Raw genomic sequence first — 17,661 nt, 5'->3', positions numbered from 1 at the left:
TATGATAACATACAAACTGAGATTGAAGGGAGAAAACTTTAGGTAACAAAGCAGGGCATTGTTTCTGTCGGTGCGGTGTCAACGCAAGCTAAGCTGCGCTCGGCTCCTGGTGCTGTGCCTATTTTTAAATAGCCAACTCTTGACGGCTGCTCTCGCTTGTGGCCATACCACCCTGGCAATACCTGATCTCATCTAAACTCGGAAGCTAAGCAGGGTTGGGCCTGGTTAGTACTTAGATGGGAGACCGCCTGGGAATACCAGGTGCTGTAAGTTTTTTGAATTCCTTCATTTGGCAGCTAATACACTTCCCCGTGTCACAGCTCTGATGCTGGTGTCTTTTCTCGCATTCATTTTATTTGGGAGGGGTGGGCTGTTTGAGCTGACAGCTTGACCAAAGACCCCCTGCTTCAATTTCCCATAGAACCAAGGACGCACGGCCAGAGGCACGCGGGAAATGGACGCACCAGTTTGGGCTGACAGCTTGGCCAAAGACCCCCTGCTTCACTTTCCCATAGAGCCAAGGACACGCTGCCAAGGGCCCACGGGAATGGACTCACCAGTTCGGGCAAACGGCTTGGCCAGAGGCACGTGGGAAACGGACGCACCAGTTTGGGCTGACAGCTTGGCCAAAGACCCCCTGCTTCACTTTCCCATAGAACCAAGGACGCGCGGCCAAGGGCCCGCGGGATCAAAACAACCTCTGTTTTGATACAGCACTTCCCTTCTGCCGTCCACCGTAACAGATAAAGAGTTGTTCACATGATCTTACATTTTGCGTTCATTCCACGTAAAGGCGTAAATCGCGAACGGGACAAAGCAGTGAGTGGGCTGGGCCTGCCTCCTCCACAGGCACATAGCCAGGTCGGGGTCTCAGGACAACGTGAAAGTAACCCAGCCCGAATTCAAGGCACGATTCACTGACTGAAAATGCCTCCAGAACCCCAACTCTCTTGAATGATGCCAATGCGATCAGCAAAGCTGTCTTTAATGACAGAGTTTTAAGTGATACAGAATTGAGTGGCTCAAACGGATCTCTCTGCAGACCCACCAGGACTATGGAGAGATCCCAAGAGAGCATGAGAGGGGGGCGGGAAGGATTTAATCGCCGCGCGCCTCTGTGGAATCGGATGATTAGATCATGCTTCCCGAGCGTGTTGCCATCCACCTCGTCATGATGAGCGGAGATCGCAACCACGTAAACCTTCAGTGTGGAGGGTGACAGCCTACACTCCAGCTTATCCTGAAGGAAGGATAATACAATGCAAATCTGGCAAGTTCAGGGGTCTTCTTGGCGAGAAGCGCACCACTCAGAGAATAGACTCCACTTCAGGGCGTAGGTATGCCTCATAGAGGGTGCTCTAGCCTGAGTGATGGTGTTAAGTACCTTGGGCAGTAAATCCCCTAAGTTCTCTGCGCTCTGTCTATGGACCACACGTGGAGATTCCAGAGATCTGGCCGTGGGTGCCAGATGGTGCCCCCTCCCTGAGAGAGGAGGTCCTCCCGTAGGGGAATGCGCCAAGGAGGGGATGGTCCGGTTGGGCCAGAGGGGCGCAACAAACAAGACCTGCTCCTCGTCCTCCATGACTTTGCACAAAGTTTGTGCGATTAGGCTCACTGGGGAAAACGCATATTTTCACGTGCCCGATGTCCAGCTGTGAGCCAGTGCATCCGTGCCGAGGGGGGCCTCACTCAGGGAATAAAACAGCTGGCTATGTGCGTTCTCGGTGGAAGCAAACAGATCAATCTGGGCTTCCCCGAAGCGCACCTATATCAGCTGGACAGAATTGGGGTGGATTCTCCACTCTTCTCGGGACAGTAGCTGCTGTGAGAGCGCATCGGCTGCACGATTGAGCTTGCCCGGAATGTGATTGGCACGCAGTGATTTCAGCCGCGTATGACTCCAAAGGAGGAGACGGCGAGCGAGCTGAGACATGCTGCGAATGCGTATACCCCCCATACAGTTGATATAAGCCACCGTCGCCATGCTGTCCATCCTGAACAGCACGTGTTTCTGCTCCAGCACCGGAAAAAAAGCAGCGGAGAGCCAGATACACTGCCAACAGCTCCAGACAGTTGATATGCCAATGCAGGTGGGGTCCGGACCACGAACCAGTGGCTGCATGCTCGTTGCACACGGCCCTCCAGCTCGTGCTGGATGCATCTGTCATTACGACAAATTGCCTGGATACTAGCCCTAGGGGCACTCCGGCCCCTAGAAAAGCCATATGTGGGACTCGATCACGAAACCAACGTTGAAGTGGTGCCATATGAAGCAAACCGAGTGGCGTGACCACGGATGCCATATGCCCCAGGAGCCTCTGAAAACTTTTCAGTTGGACCACTATCTTCCTGTGGAGCTCATTTACACAGGAAAGCATTAGCCTGGTGCGCTATTCGGAGGGACCTGCTCGATTGCATCCTTCGCCAGGAGGACAGCAATCTCCTCTCGCAAGACAGGGGTATTCTCGGGAATAACCCTCATAAAAAGGACACCCGTGAACTTGGGAGGGCGAATAGCGAACTGAATCCCATAGCCGAGTCTGACCATCCGTATGAGCCACTGTGACGCACTGGGCAGTGCTAACCAGACCAGCAGAGCGCGCGCTAATGGCACCATCGGAGCGATCGCTGACGTGCCAGCGGAGGGGCAGTTCGGAATGGGAGTGCTCATCCTGGGAAGCGATGCGTCCACGCGGAAGAGCTGAAAATAAGAGAATTTCTCGTACCTTCCTCCCTGGATCCCACGGTGAGGCCAGAGTGAAAGAAAGGAGTCCGTTCTGCTGCACTGTGAGGGCCTGAGGCGAAGGGTCCCGGTGCTGCGAGCTGGAGATAATCGCAGAATTCCCTCCTGCATCTCAGCCAGCTTCTCGGCTTGGTAGCGTTGATAGGTGGCCATAGCGTGCAGAGCGGAGGCGGCCTGGCCCGCAGCAGTGTAGGCTCTGGCTGTGAGAGACTCAGCTAACCTGCACGCTTTGGAAGGGAGTTTGGGCGAATCTCTCCGAGTGGAGCGGCTCTGCGGACAGAGATTGTCCGCGATAGCACGCTCCACCTGAGGAATCGCCTCATATCCCCTGGCCGCTCCATCATCGAGGGAGGTGAGAGCGGGAGCACACGAGGACTGAGCAGAAAAAGGTGCCCTCCATGCCAGCGTGAGCTCTCTGTGTACCTCTGGGAAGAAGGGGACGGGGGGTCTAGAAGGCTTTGCCGCCTTCTTCGCCCCCACGTAGCACCCGTCTAAGCAGTCCGGCCACGGTTCTGGGGGACAAGCCATCTCCAGTCCCACGGCCGAAGCAGCCCCGGATAACACGCCTAACATGTCCGATTCCAGATCCGAAACCACACTGACAACCGTGGAGGGTGGCAGGGGGTCCGGATCTTCATCGAAGCATGTCAACCCACCCTCCAATGCAGCGATGGACATCAGGTCCCCGGTGTCATTTAATGAAAGCGCAGCCAACCCAGAGGATGGACCAGCGCTTGTACTCGAATCAGAGACTCATGCCTGTCATCCGGGGCAAGGAAACCACCACATCCAGAAACGCACAGTCGAGACGACATCTTTAAAAACACGCACTACATGACCGTGTGCTCTTTAGATCACCAGCGAAACGCCAAGGAGACGGGAAACCCAGCTCGACTGCCGCTAAAACATCTTTCCCCACACTGGTGAAGGGAATGCTTCCTTCAGCATTGGAAGTCAGCTCAGCAGAAGTGTTCTTCAGTCTCAGATCGGTTCTGAAGCAACAATTCTGATGAGCTGGCTTCAGCAGCCGACTGATATAGCCCTAATTGGCTCATCAGTTTCAGCTGTGGAGCTAAGCTCCGCCAATTCAATTGGCATTTCATTGGCCCGTTCTTTAGAAGTGATTGGTCGTCTATAGCCCTCCCAAAGTCTGTTTGTTCCCTTATGAAGAGGAACAGCACCTCTAAGTCAGAAACTAAAGTGCTTGACTGGAAAATGGCGGCCAACTCCAGTTTGGAGGTGAGTCCTTACCCCAAATGGACTTCAAGTATCTTTTTTTACATGAGGAATGGAATGTGAGATTTAAAGATGAATCAGTGCAGCGGCAGCAGTCTGTTGTGGTGAAGGAGCTGAGACGAAAGGTAATGTTTTCAATTTACCGCTCAATCTAGGTTCCTGCTCTCACAACACTTGTAGCTAGCCTACACCAACTTTTATATACCCATTGATGAGTAATGCAGGCATCCAATCAGGATTTACCACATACTCCAATCTGGAGTCTTAGGATCATCACAGTGAATTAATATTGTACAACTGCCAGATATTTGGCGTGCTAAATATCTGGAGCTGTCGGCTCTTCAAAACATGCTGTGTGAAATGAGTTTTGACTGAAAATAACATTGGCGATTGCCTACAGCCAATGAGAGCAGCATTAACTTGTGCGTAATTGCAGGCCAGCGGGAGGAGTCGGGAGAAGGTAAAAAATGAAAAAATAAAAAAATTTGCTAATTTTTTGTTTATTTGGACCAAAGAAATTGAGGTTTGACAGGAGCACCCATGTCTGTTTGACGTTTCATACAGAAAGTTAAAGAAAGTTGAGGAGAAATTGCTGATTCCCTTCAAACCCAGGTGAGCAAATATGTACATTTTCTACACCATTAAAGGCTTTTTTCGCGTTATGTAGTTAATAACAAAAGATAAACTACGTGTTTTCGGCTGTGAGACGTAGTTTGGACGAAGTTGTCAGCGATTCTTTCTATTCATTCTTTCTATTCTGATCCATCTTGCAGTGTAAACAAAGCAGTGACAAAACGCTAGGTCAGATAGTCATGCAGTGTGAAAACATCTGTGACACGACTACTTTGAAAATCATGCAGTCTGAACTCTGCATTGTTTTTTGTTTGTTGTCTGTTAGACCAATGTGACGTGTACTGCCTAAACTTGGCCAGGACACTCTTGTAAAAGATATTTAAAACCAATGTATCTTTTCTGGTAAAATAAAGGTTATAATAATACTAATAATTATTATTATTAGTATTATTATTATTATTGCGTTTATGCTAAACGCGAGGAGTGCAACACATCATTGCAGTGTAGGAGTGTTGGAAAACAGTATACCATCACTCAGCCTTTCCAAACATTATTCAGACGTGAAACGTCCTGTGCACATGAGAAAATGTTTTGCTGCATACATGTCATGTGTGCAACTTTTTGTCCATGTGTTTCTTAAGCTGCGCCGAATGAGCGAAACCCTGTAGACACAGATCAGATCTGTACGGTTTCTCCAGTGTGAATCCTCTTTTGTGTTTTCAGAAGTGTTAACTGATTAAACCTCATCACAGTGTGTACATTTGTCTGGTCTCTCCCGTGTGAATCGTCTGGTGCAGTTAAAATTTTGGAGCTGTAATAAAAGTCTTCTCACACTTAAAGCACATATACTCTTTCACACCAGTGTGGATCTTGTGTTCATTAAGGTTTGCAGATCGGTTGAAACTCTTTCCACACTAAGTGCATGTGAATGGTTTCTGTCCAGTGTGGGTCTTCATGTGTTTATTAAGGTCTGATGATTTGCTGAAACTCTTCCCACATTGAGTGCATGTGAATGGTTTCTCCCCAGTGTGGATCCGCATGTGTTGATTAAGGGATGATAATTGGCTGAAACTCTTCCCACACTGAGTGCATGTGAATGGTTTTTCTCCAGTGTGGATCCGCATGTGTTGATTAAGGGATGATGATTGGCTGAAACTCTTCCCACACTGAGTGCATGTGAATGGTTTCTCTCCAGTGTGGATCCTCATGTGTTTATTAAGGTGTGATGAGCAGTTAAAACTCCTCCCACACTGAGTGCATGCGAATGGTTTCTCTCCAGTGTGGATCCTCATGTGTTGATTAAGGGACGATGCTTGGTTAAAACTCTTCCTACACTGAGTGCATGTGAATGGTTTCTCTCCAGTGTGGATCCTCATGTGTAGATTAAGGTATGATGAGCAACTGAAACTCTTCCCACACTGAGTGCATGTGAATGGTTTCTCTCCAGTGTGGATCCTCATGTGTTTATTGAGGTGTGATGAGCAGTTAAAACTCCTCCCACACTGAGTGCATGTGAATGGTTTCTCTCCAGTGTGGTTCATCATGTGAATCTTAAGTTTGCTTTTGCTTGCCAAACTCTTTCCACACTCAGTGCAGGTGAAACGATTTTCGTCTCTCCTTTTCAAACTACCATCAGTCTGTAAATGAGTTTTTTCCTCAATTTTGACATGATGTTTCTCCTCTTTATTCCCCTCATTCTCTTCAATTAGGTCTGAAATAAACAAATAAAACATTAGTTTTTATTAAGTATTAAAAACTCTCATCAAAAGCTGAAAATTGAAAAAACAATGTATACATTGGCTACACACTGTAATTTTGATGCACATTAAATGTAAAATAAAACAGATCATATTTTGTTCAGTCTATTAACGTGTACACATTTAAGCATATTCAATTCAATTCATCTTTCAAGAGTTCACACTTAGCTGATGATTGATTATAAGCAAGTTTGGCATGCTGTCCCGGGAGAGAGCCCAGAGCTTAAAAGGTACTTTAGCCCTGGGCCCCCGTTTGCAGGGCGAGAGGGGAGCTCTGAGCTCAGGTAGGTCTCGAGAACTCCCCAAAATTCTCTGCTCGGGACAGCAGCCGTGTATTTGAAGAACCCCCCAAAAGGCAATGAAGATCAATGCAATACCTGGCTGCTGGGTATAAAAAGGTGTTAAAAATTGTGCTAGAAAATTTTGTAGGAGCAAAAACGGGACCGGTGCGGGTGTAAATGGTGAGATAAGAGTGGTCAGTGCTACTGGAGTGGTGTACTGGCTGACGGAATATGTACAACTATGTGTGCTCCCAGGGCAGTGTTAATTGCATGGACCGGGCGGGAGAGTGAGGTAAATGTAATGATTTGAAGCAAATATGCGTGAGCTCTGTTAGACAGGCTTACTATGGTAGTGGTGAAATGTAGCTATAAAGTTCAGCAGAGTGTCTCTGCTGCTGCACACGTGCGGTGAGTGTCAGTATCATGAAATTATTAAAGGGTACCTATGCATGCACAGAGGCGTTTAAACTACTGTGGCAGAGCAGAGTAGACTATCAGTATAAAAATTTGGAAGTGTAACAAAGCTCAGGCAGAGCATCACTGCTGCGGCAGTGGTGCAGAGGGGAATGAAGCTCAGCGGAGCATCTCTGTGCAGAGGTGCGATGGAAGTCAATAATAAAAGGTAAAAATACCCTTTTGCAGAAGCGTTTTAACTGCTTTGGCAGTGATGGGGGTGTGTCAGTAGTGGTATGGATGAAGGACAGTGGACATGAGCTCAGGCAGAGCGTCTCTGTGTGTATCAATAGTGAATGGCTAAGTGGAAGTGTATATGAGCTTAGCAGAGCATCACCGCTGCAGCAGTGGTGGTGTAGAGGGAAATGAAGCTCAGCAGAGCATCTCTGTGACTGCAGAGGTGCTATGAAAGTCAGTAATAGAAGTAGAGAGAGACATCTCTGGAGAGACATGTTAACTGCTGTGGCAGTGCTGGGGAGTGTGTCAGTAGTAAATGATTAAATTGAAGTGTATGTGAACTCAAGCAGAGTGTTACTGTTGCGGCTGTGTTGCAGAGGGGGAATGAGGCTCAGTAGAGTGACTCTGCAGCAGGGTAGTCATTGGTATGTCTAGAGTGTTATGTGTGCTCTTACAGAAATGTTATGATGAAAGTGGATAGGAGCTCAGCTAGACTGACACTGTTGCTGAGTGAGTGAAAATCAGCAGATTGGAGAGTATATATGTATATATGACAACTAATGATAGTGACTGAGGTGAGTTTCATGAATGGAATCTTTATCTTACAGAATATATATATTTAAATAAATAGAGTTAATTTAAATACAATACTGATTAGATTAATTTCAATGAATTGTTTAATGTGTGGTTTTGTTGAAAACTACAATTTTATGTTTTTCGTTTGTTCAAAACCCACCAAAATGTCTTACTTTAGCAACAGGCTCATTAATTATCAGTCTACAGTCAATATTTAGATTTTTCATTTATTTGTAAACCTAGTTTTAAAATGCATTTCACTTGTTCTTGCTTGATCCATCCAAATATTAATCATATTAGTCTACATTTTAATCAATCATGGCCTTTGACTTTTATTAAAATGTAGACTGAGAATGTTAATGAAAGTCTTAGAAATGGGTGCCTGCATTTTACCGCAGGGGTGCATTTCTCATTCACAACACTGGGACTGCAGTCAGATCATGAAGCAGATCAATGTTGATCTTTCTTTCGAGGTTGACGGTGCAGAAATGAACAAAACAACAGGCCTAATACAAAATATTATAAGATTAAAATACGGAAAAATGATCAGATGGTAACTTCGGTCAATTTTCCCAATAGATATACAGCACTAGGTTATATTTCAGCATGTTTTCACTTTCGTATTAGACATGAAACGCATTTGCCGGTAGAAAAGACATCCCGCCCTGCTCATATTTCCCTCTTCATATGCCTATTACACAACCATAATACACTGTTACATAGCCTGGTTCGTTGGATCGTTTTGTTTTCTCACTGCAATCTATCCGAGACCACCTCATTCAGGCAATCTCGGACCGATTGATTTGGTGCGGATCCCACGCGATTGCGGGATTCACATATGCCAGACAAACCGCGCTTACGGGGCAAACGAGACAGGTTCCGAAACAAACGTCTGGGTGTGAAAGCACCCTGTATTTGCACACAATTGACAAACAGTAGCAGCCAAATTAAACTTTAGTGACAAGGCAGCACTGGCCCGATCGGGCCAGTAACCATTCTCTATACTGCCCTGAGTGTCTCGCACGCTGGCCCCAGGTCCTTATTGTCAAGCCCTGGAAGGGCATCCGCTGTTTAAAACATGCTGGATAAGTTTGTGGTTCATTCTGCTGTGGTGACCCCTGATGAATAAAGGGACTAAGCTGAAGGAAAATGAATGAATGAACTTATGGAAATACTTAATGCCACGTTTGCTGTAAACTGGAGTGATGAGGAGATGCCAAGATGACATACTTTGCTTTTTGTTTTAATTCATTTGTACTTTTGTCTTTGTTTTCTTGCCTTTGTGCATGTCCTGAGGCTTAGATGAAGACCTACGTGATGACATTTTATATACCTGACAAGATGCAGAAATGCTATCTAAAAAGGTTACCTGCTGGTTGTCCAATCAGGGACAGAGACAACGTAAATATACAAATAATAATGTTAACCCGGGGTTAGGGAATGTGAACCGTCGGTTAATGAACACCAGGTATAGCATGAGCAGTGTGGAACGTGATTACAGATAACCCAGGATTCTGATAACGAGGGTTAGAATGACCCAGGGTTAACAGTTTCAAGTGTGAAAAGCCCTAAGAATCCTCAGCATCAGCTCTCAGGATAAACAGAGCACAATGACAAACAGCGACATACAAAAATTTACATTTATGTCAGTGACCTGATCTCATGTTACTGTTTTAGCACTTCCAATTCAGTTGCCTATTGGAGAAATGACCAGGATTATTAAACGGCAGAAAACGGTCACACTACTTGCTCTACAAACAAGTGTGTTCATGACTATACATACAAGGAAAAATAATAATAAAATATGACTTTGCAACATCACGCAGCATTAGGCATGGGCCAGTATAAGATTCTGACCGTATGATAACCTTAAATAAAAATATCACAGTTTCAAAGTCTCAAGCAAAAGATTCCAATGGCGCCGCCTGCTGGTACGTGAAGAATATGGTCAATACTGACGAACTTTACACTCAAATGTTTGCATATCATCAGCATGCTGTAATCCATTTCTTTTGGTGCAAAAGTCATTTTAAGACTAGTTTGTTGGCTAGTTGTAATCACTGCAATGCTAAACGTTATTGTTCCACTATAATTTGTTAGTTTTGTCTCACGTCGTCCCACAACAACATCATATAGTTTAGAATACTGTACAATGTTTTATAATAATTAATTATTTTAGTGTCCATTTCATTTAGCAAATTTAAAATTGGGGGCATCCACTTTTTATTTACATAATTTAAACCAGCGTTTCTGCAGGTTTTACCAAGTAAAATGCAAGACTTTTACGACATTTTCATGACAATTATGAATGAGATTTTAGACTCATAAAGGGCTAAAGGCAAAGAAATTTTTCAAATGCCACAGATGGAAAAGATTTTTATTTGCCCGTTAAAAAAATATTATGATTTAATACATTTAATAATAACATAATACAATAATAAATGAATAAAAAAAATTATATTTTAGATATTTCTTAGCAAAAGATGTTATATATTGTTTAAAAACAAGCAAGATTTACTTATATCCATACACTTTTCCAACATAAACTTTCTTTGAAAAAATAATAAAAATTAACAAATGTTTTAAAAGTTTTAAAAACTATAATAAACTAAATCTATACACAACAATCTGTCCAGGTCGATGTCCTCAGCAGTAAATACATGGAGCACGTTTAAACAAATGTTATTGTGAGGAAAATAATTAAACCATTATGATAAATAGAGTTAAAATGACCTTTTTGAATAAAAAGTTTAAAGTTTTATTGAGATGGATTGATGGTGAATGTATGGGCTTTGGCCAGACTGGGTAGCAAAACATGAACAAAGGTAATGAAGACTTGTTTAAAAAAAGATTTAAGACCTACAACACAATATTTAAGTAAATTTAAGAATTTTAAGGCCTAAAATTTTGAAATAAGACATTTTAAGAACCCACAGAAACCCTGTTTAAACACAATAGCCCTGGTAATTAGTTATTATAATAATGATGTAATTCTAACTAAGATACTATCTGTGAGAACTAGTAACAACTACTAAAAACAAGTTTAAACCCATAAAGAAGTTGATGAAAAAAGGGAATTGTGATCAACATAACATATGCAAATGGAAAGTACTAAGCCAACACTATCACCGTAACAGCAGATATCTTCTATGAGAATACTGTAGGTCAAATATCCTCAGCTCAGTTAAACTTTTTTTATTTATTGTTTTTATTTATTTTATATAGCGCCAGTGCTCAAGGATGCTTTACAAACAGTAGGACAACAAGAAAAGCAATAACCTTAAGAAGGTAGAGAAAATGGGAGACTAATAATACATAAAAGAATGACAAAAGACATGAGAACAAGTGACAAAAGAAACTGATTCCTGTCTTTCAATGAGTGCTTATGTGCATTTACGAGAACTAGGCAGCACACTCAGGGCTGCAAGATGGATTTAATTTAGTATTCTTATCATTAAAATATATCTGAATGAGGATCTAATGACTGAGTTGGTCTTTGAGAATGAAAATCAACCTGTTTGTTCCTGCAGATCTTTATGTTTGACTGTGAATGTTTCTTCAATCTTCACATCTTCACTCTCCTCTTTAATAAACGCCATCTTTATAACTGTGTGGAGATCAGTCGCTTCAGTAGCGCTTCAGTTTTTCTCTGTGTTTGGACACTTTATCCTGTTTAAAATAAATAAAACAATGAACAGAAACAAAATAACTTTACTTCAACACTTGCTGCAGCAGTTTCTTTATATGAGAGTAATTAACAAAAGGAAATCAGGCAAAAGGTTCCATTAAAACACTTATTACATAGATTTCTGTAACTTATTCAAACAATAGCCAATATTTACGTAGGAGTAAAATAATACTACGTTGTATGAAGAGTTAAAATAATATTTTCAACAACAGGAACACAATTTAGCATCGGATGAAAAACCTGAACCTTTAAATCGGTTTATATCTGTAAACGTTTTAAAACAAACCTTTCTCCAGTTGACTCACAGCGCTGAAGCGGCGCCGCCTGATGACGTCACACCACGCCAAAATAAAAGTCAATTTTTTTTTTGCCACTTATTGTTGAGGTCATGGCTAGGTCCAGATGGAATCTGCGGACGGTTTTTTCTATTTCTGCGGAGAATTTTGGTAAAAATCTGCGGATTTCTGTGAAATTATTTTGAGAGTATCATAACTAAAACCTTAATATGTGAAATAATAAATAATAATAATATCTTTTTAACTTGTATTTAATGTTTAAAATGCAAATCCAATTAGATTCCATTTATTTGGTAAACAAAGCAAGTCTCTCACATAATATATCTACTAAAAGACAAGAAAATATTGCATTACAAACTGCATTGTACATAAATCAGATGAACATTTTCATATTAGTCAATATTACTGTAATTAATTTAAAAACTGAATAAATTTAGATTTTTCCCAGAGATAGGTTGTGGCTGGATGGGCATCCATTGCGTAAAAACATGCATATGAAAACATGTTAATTCTGCTGTGGCAACCCCCCGATTAATAAAGGGACTAAAATGAATGAATAAATTTAGATTTACACAAATTTACTCAAGTAAATAAACAGAATTAATGATGGGCTAAAAATCTGCGAAATTCCTGGTCATGGCTTATATATTCAGCATTTGGAGTTGATCAAAACCTTTACTCTAAACATTTTAAGACAATTAAAAAAACTTGTTCAATCCACTAAGACTGTTTAAAGCAGAAAATCTCAACATTCTAAAATGTATAATAAAAAATCTGATGGGTGTTTTGAGTTGAAACTTTACAGACACATTCTGGAGACACAAAAGACTTTTCTTAAATCTTGAAAAGGGGTAAAATTGGTGCCCTTTAAGTAAAAAGTACCCAGTACTACTACATGTTTTAGTTTCACTAGCTGGGTCATTATCGCTATAAAGTTCCTTTGATGTCCCACAAGAATCAGTCCTATATGAACATAATGCACAATAATGAAACTCTGACGTTTTAATATATTTGGTTAAACCTTTACACACATGCAGGTAGAATTATAAGTGTTTTGAAATATGTTTTTGTCTGTTTTTGCCATATTCTTTCATTGAATAGATGTGATTTTGCCATGTCCCACACACTGCTCAGACAACTTCAATGAGGCTAAAAAGTAGGTAAATTAGATAAAATAAAAATTTTTTTTATATATATATTCTTATTGTCTTAAACAAGTTATTGAACAAAAAAGGAACTTTAATAACTTTTATTTTGTTTTAATAATGTCATTAATCATTTTGCACGTGTCCTTAAAATTGCTGTCCACCCTATCATGATGTGGTAAATGCCCCTTTAAGATGTACTCTGATGTACTCATTGGCATCCCAGTGCCCAGTTTGCTTTTCAGAGGAGGTTTAAACATCTACTGTGCACACAGTAAATATCTACACTAATGTTTCCTATTTTTCCTCATGTTGGGTTTGAAACTGAATGTTGACAAGCTTAACATGTCCGCTCTGTCATAGTGAAATATTAATTAATTTTTAAAAGAATCAGAAATTAAAGATGTAGCTTTTAAACAGTGTACAAAGAGCTTAAATAGGGAAACACTTTACCAGCTGCAGGTATAACCTGTGCTGAATAAATGCTATCTTTAGCCAAAAATGTCCTCCTTGTCATTGTCCACCCTGTCACAAATCCTTCCTTGACAGGGTGGACATATATGCATTGTTATTGACACTTTATTTTCTTTAATATTTTATTGTTAATTAGTTCATTTTTTTATGTTACAACACTTATGCACACACATACACTGCAGGAGTAGATGCAATATGAGTCGTGGACAATACAAACCTTTTGGCAATATCTGTCTTAGTCTATATTGAGGACATCATTTTAAAGTCCATATAATGGAGCTCACTGACTGTTTGAAATAAAACTGCAGCCATAAGTATTTGTATACTTATGTGAACATCTGTAATCTAATTATTTACCTTATTCTGAAAAAAACAACAACAGTATTAAGGTGTTTAACTTGAGTTGCCTCCAACATTCCCTTCACTCCTCCAATACAGTGTACAATATAAAGATTCATTAGCAAATTTAGTTTAACTTGAAGAACAATAATTGTTTATTTTAATATTAATTTGCATATTGATAAAACCTAATTGATACCAGAAGAGGTGGGCGGCATGGTGGCTCAGTGGTTAGCAGTGTTAGTGAAAACATAAGTTGAATTCTTGAAAACTTCATAACCCTTTTATATGAACCCTTTAATATTTCTTGTTGTACCTGTTGTTTTTCAAATTATCTATAACCTCAGCAAAACATCTTGTGTGATTTCTTAATTAACCTATAAGGTTTGAAAGTTTGACAAAATATTTTAGATCTTGGGGTTTATTTAGAAATATATGTGCACTGATAGCCTATTTTATTGGAAAATTAATGTTTTGTCCATTATTTCATTAATATAAATACAATTTTTCCATGAAGTTGGGTTAGTAAAGGGACACATGACCTTTCTGAAAATATACATGTTATAATCACACTGCAATGAAAATATACTACTTTGAATTTGTTCATGACAGGATTGACACAATTTGAGGATTGTTTCCTGCTTTTCTGCATGCAGATTATTTGTAAAAAAGTGCAGGAGCTTGACCAACATTCATTTCTTACAGCCTAAGGTCTAATAAATACAACAACTATGTGGTTAAATAAAAAATCTCTAACTTTTTTATTTATTTATTTATTTTTTTTTATTTAATTTTGATGTCTCAAAGGCACTTTATAGTGATAATGACCCTAAACACGTTTTTCAAAATTGTCTTAAAAATGTTTAGATTAAAGGTTTTGATCAAATTTAAATACTGAATATCTCTGTCTGTGTGAGAGATAGCAGATCTGTTGTGTAAAGTGGAAAACGAGGGAGAAATGTATCAATGAGTCATAACTGCAAGTGGCAAAAAAACTAAACAAAAAAGACTTTTATTTTGGCGTGGCGTGTGACGTCATAAGGCTGCGCTACTCCCGCGATGTGATTCAAGTGGAGAAAGGTTTGTTTTAAAGCTTTTACAGATATAAAGCGATTGATTAAAGTTTCAGGTTTTCCCTCCTGATCAAAATATGTACCTGTTGTTGAGTTGAGTTTCTCATTAAAAGAAACTGTTGAAGCAAGTGTTGAAGAGAAGTTATTTTGTTTCTGTTCATTGTTTTATTTATTTTAAACAGGATAAAGTGTCCAAACACAGAGAAAAACTCCTGCTGAAGCGACTGATCTCCACACAGTTATAAAGATGGCGTTTATTAAAGAGGAGAGTGAAGATGTGAAGATTGAAGAAACATTCAGAGTCAAACAGGAAGATCTGCAGGAACAAACAGGTTGGTTTTCATTCTCAAAGACCAACTCAGTCATTTGATCCTCATTCAGATATATTTTAATAACAAGAATACTAAATTAAATCCATCTTGCAGCCCTGAGTGTGCTGCCTAGTTCTCCTAAATGCACATAAGCACTCATTGAAAGACAGGAATGAGTTTTTGTTACTTGTTCTCATGTCTTTCCCATTTTCATTCTTTTATGTATTATTAGTCTCCCATTTTCTCTACCTTCTTAAGTTTCTTACTTTTCATGTTCTCCTACTGTTTGTAAAGCGTCCTTGAGCACTGGGGCTATATAAAATAAATAAAAACAATAAATTAAAACAAATTTAACTGAGCTGACGATATACAGTATTCTCATAGAAGATATCTGCTATCACAGTGATCGTGTTGGATTAGTACAGGAGTGTCCAAACTTTGTCCTGGAAGGCCGGTGTCCTGCAGCTTTTAGCTCCAACTTGCCTCAACACACCTGCATGAATGTTTCTAGAAAGCCTAGTAAGTAGGGATGGCTGACGTGAAACTGATGTTTCGACACAGTATCGAGATCCCGAAGCGCAAGTGTTTCGAAACACTGCATTGAAGCATGATCTGAAACACCCAGGTCACGTGACTAAAGTGTTTAGAAAAACCTGGTCACGTGACTAAAGCAATTTAAAGCATAGATCAGTTTAGAAGCGCTTCGAGACCTGGCGAATCTGCGTTTGACAAACAGAGTCTGAAGATTTTTCTGTCTCATATAGCCTAGCGGAACATGCGTGTGAGTGTTGTTACTGAGCTTCAAATGACTTTTGGGTTCGAATCCCGACTTGTACAAATACTCTGAATTCATGATTTTATGTATTTTAATAATGTTACTGTTTTATAGTGTAGTCTAGATAGGATACAGCTGCTGATACGCCATCAATTTAGCATCATTTTTGTAACACTGTAAAACAATAATGAATATTTTACAGTACTGTGATGGTTGGGTTTAGGTTTTGGGTAGATGTTAATAAAATACAATGGGAAATTTATTAAATATTATAAATAATTCTTGTTAACTTCTGGCCACAACCATGTCTGACTTAGCAACAACCCTGTTTTATGACCAAAACAAGACATATTTATTCACAAAGTGTTTATTCGGATGTCAGACCAATGTTGAAACAAAACGATACAAGAACAAAGCACTTCATACAGATATTAAAGCATTTAAAAATAGCTTCATCAGTCTGGATTCGAACCCAGTATCCCCTCACGGTAGTCAGGAACCCTAACCGTTTTACTAAATCGCTTGCAGATCCTAGCTTATAAAGTGGCATTTAACACCTTAATTTGCTCAACTCTTTGCTGAAGCTATTTCAGTGCAATATATAAAAATGACCACTAGGTGTCACCGACGAGTGAAGTTTCGAAACGTTCATGAAGCCTTGCTTTGCCCACCACTACTAGCTTGATTAGCTAGCCCAGGTGTGTCTGATTGGGGTTGTAACTAAACTTTGCAGGACACCGGCCCTCCAGGACAGAGTTTGGACACCCCTGGCTTAGTATTTTCCACTTGCATATGTCACGTTGATCACAATTTCCTTTTTTTCATGAACTGCTTTATGGATTAAAACTTGTTTCTAGTAGTTGTTACTAGTTCTCACACATTTCTGCATGCACATGAACTTTGCAGCTTGCGAGCACCTTTAATAATAATTTAAACATTTGATTAGAGATGGATCGCAAAATGTGCTCAAAAGAGTGGCTACATGTGGTGAAGAACGATGGCAAAGCTAAGTGTAATTATTGTAATAAACTAATAAGTTATAAAACAGAGTCACGACCAACATGACAAAGCATCTGCGGTTCGGTCATATACTTCACGAATATTGAATTAAAAGAATGGCGTGTTCGGTTCATTGTGCTTCCTGCAGGTGCAACTAACAACAGTTTTGCATTTTAGTTTTAACTTTTTGAGCATGATGAGCAGTTCAGTGTTAGTTTTTATTTCAATATCTTGAGGTGAAACTAAACTGTGCATTCTCTCCGCCTCCTCATTCATAAACAGTGGGACGCGCCGCTGAAGCATGCAGGAGAGATGGCTTTACACTTCATCATTCATAATCTTAGCTGTTGTATTGGAGTCGAAAGAATATATAAAGTAGAATGTTCTTTTAACAGTCCCGATATATTTAATCTTTTCCTTTTGCTAAATTTTTATCATTTCTCTTCTGCAAAATAGATTTTTTAAAAATCTGCTTGATTCTTTTAAAACTGAAAGCAGAGCCCGTCAACTGGTGTTTTTTTATTAGATACACCTTTGTGAATGTTTTATTTTATGTGTTTAGTCTTTAATGTGCTTTTAATCATGTTATTTTAAAAAAGCGTGTATATACCTATTAAAACTGAATAAAAAGCATGGTCTAATCAGAAATAAATGTAATTAGTTATCTATTTCATTATTTCATGCATAAAATAGGCTAGTCTATTTATAAATTGACATCAGATTACTGAAAACTAACCTGAATATCTGCGTGAACAGGGCCACAAT

The 17,661-nt window shown here is 40.2% G+C and overlaps 1 protein-coding gene and 1 non-coding gene across 2 annotated transcripts; one reads left to right on the top strand and one right to left on the bottom strand.

The window, feature by feature from the left end:
• The first annotated feature begins 154 nt into the window (after positions 1–154).
• Positions 155–273, top strand: LOC130223992 (5S ribosomal RNA). Its single transcript, XR_008837096.1, has one exon. It is a non-coding gene; the product is annotated as a 5S ribosomal RNA (ribosomal RNA).
• Positions 274–4,463: 4,190 nt separating this feature from the next.
• On the bottom strand, positions 4,464–11,802 carry LOC130222375 (gastrula zinc finger protein XlCGF8.2DB-like). Its single transcript, XM_056454961.1, has 3 exons — positions 11,771–11,802; positions 11,311–11,465; positions 4,464–6,263 (listed from the first exon to the last, which is right to left on the bottom strand). Exons 2-3 carry the CDS (start codon positions 11,393–11,395, stop codon positions 5,467–5,469), a joined length of 882 nt encoding a protein of 293 aa, XP_056310936.1. The 5' UTR covers positions 11,396–11,465; positions 11,771–11,802; the 3' UTR covers positions 4,464–5,466.
• Between the last annotated feature and the right edge of the window lie 5,859 nt (positions 11,803–17,661).

Source organism: Danio aesculapii, chromosome 4 (assembly GCF_903798145.1).
Source record: "Danio aesculapii chromosome 4, fDanAes4.1, whole genome shotgun sequence".
Lineage (NCBI taxonomy): Eukaryota > Metazoa > Chordata > Actinopteri > Cypriniformes > Danionidae > Danio > Danio aesculapii.
This window is presented reverse-complemented; position numbering and strand designations above follow the sequence as displayed.

Bases quoted from the DNA above. Each gene is read 5' to 3' on its own strand.
- LOC130222375 (XM_056454961.1), bottom strand. From the start codon at position 11,395: ATGGCGTTTATTAAAGAGGAGAGTGAAGATGTGAAGATTGAAGAAACA. The intron at 6,264-11,310 runs GTTGATTTTCAT...TGTTTATTTCAG, and splicing joins AGATCTGCAGGAACAAACAG to ACCTAATTGAAGAGAATGAG.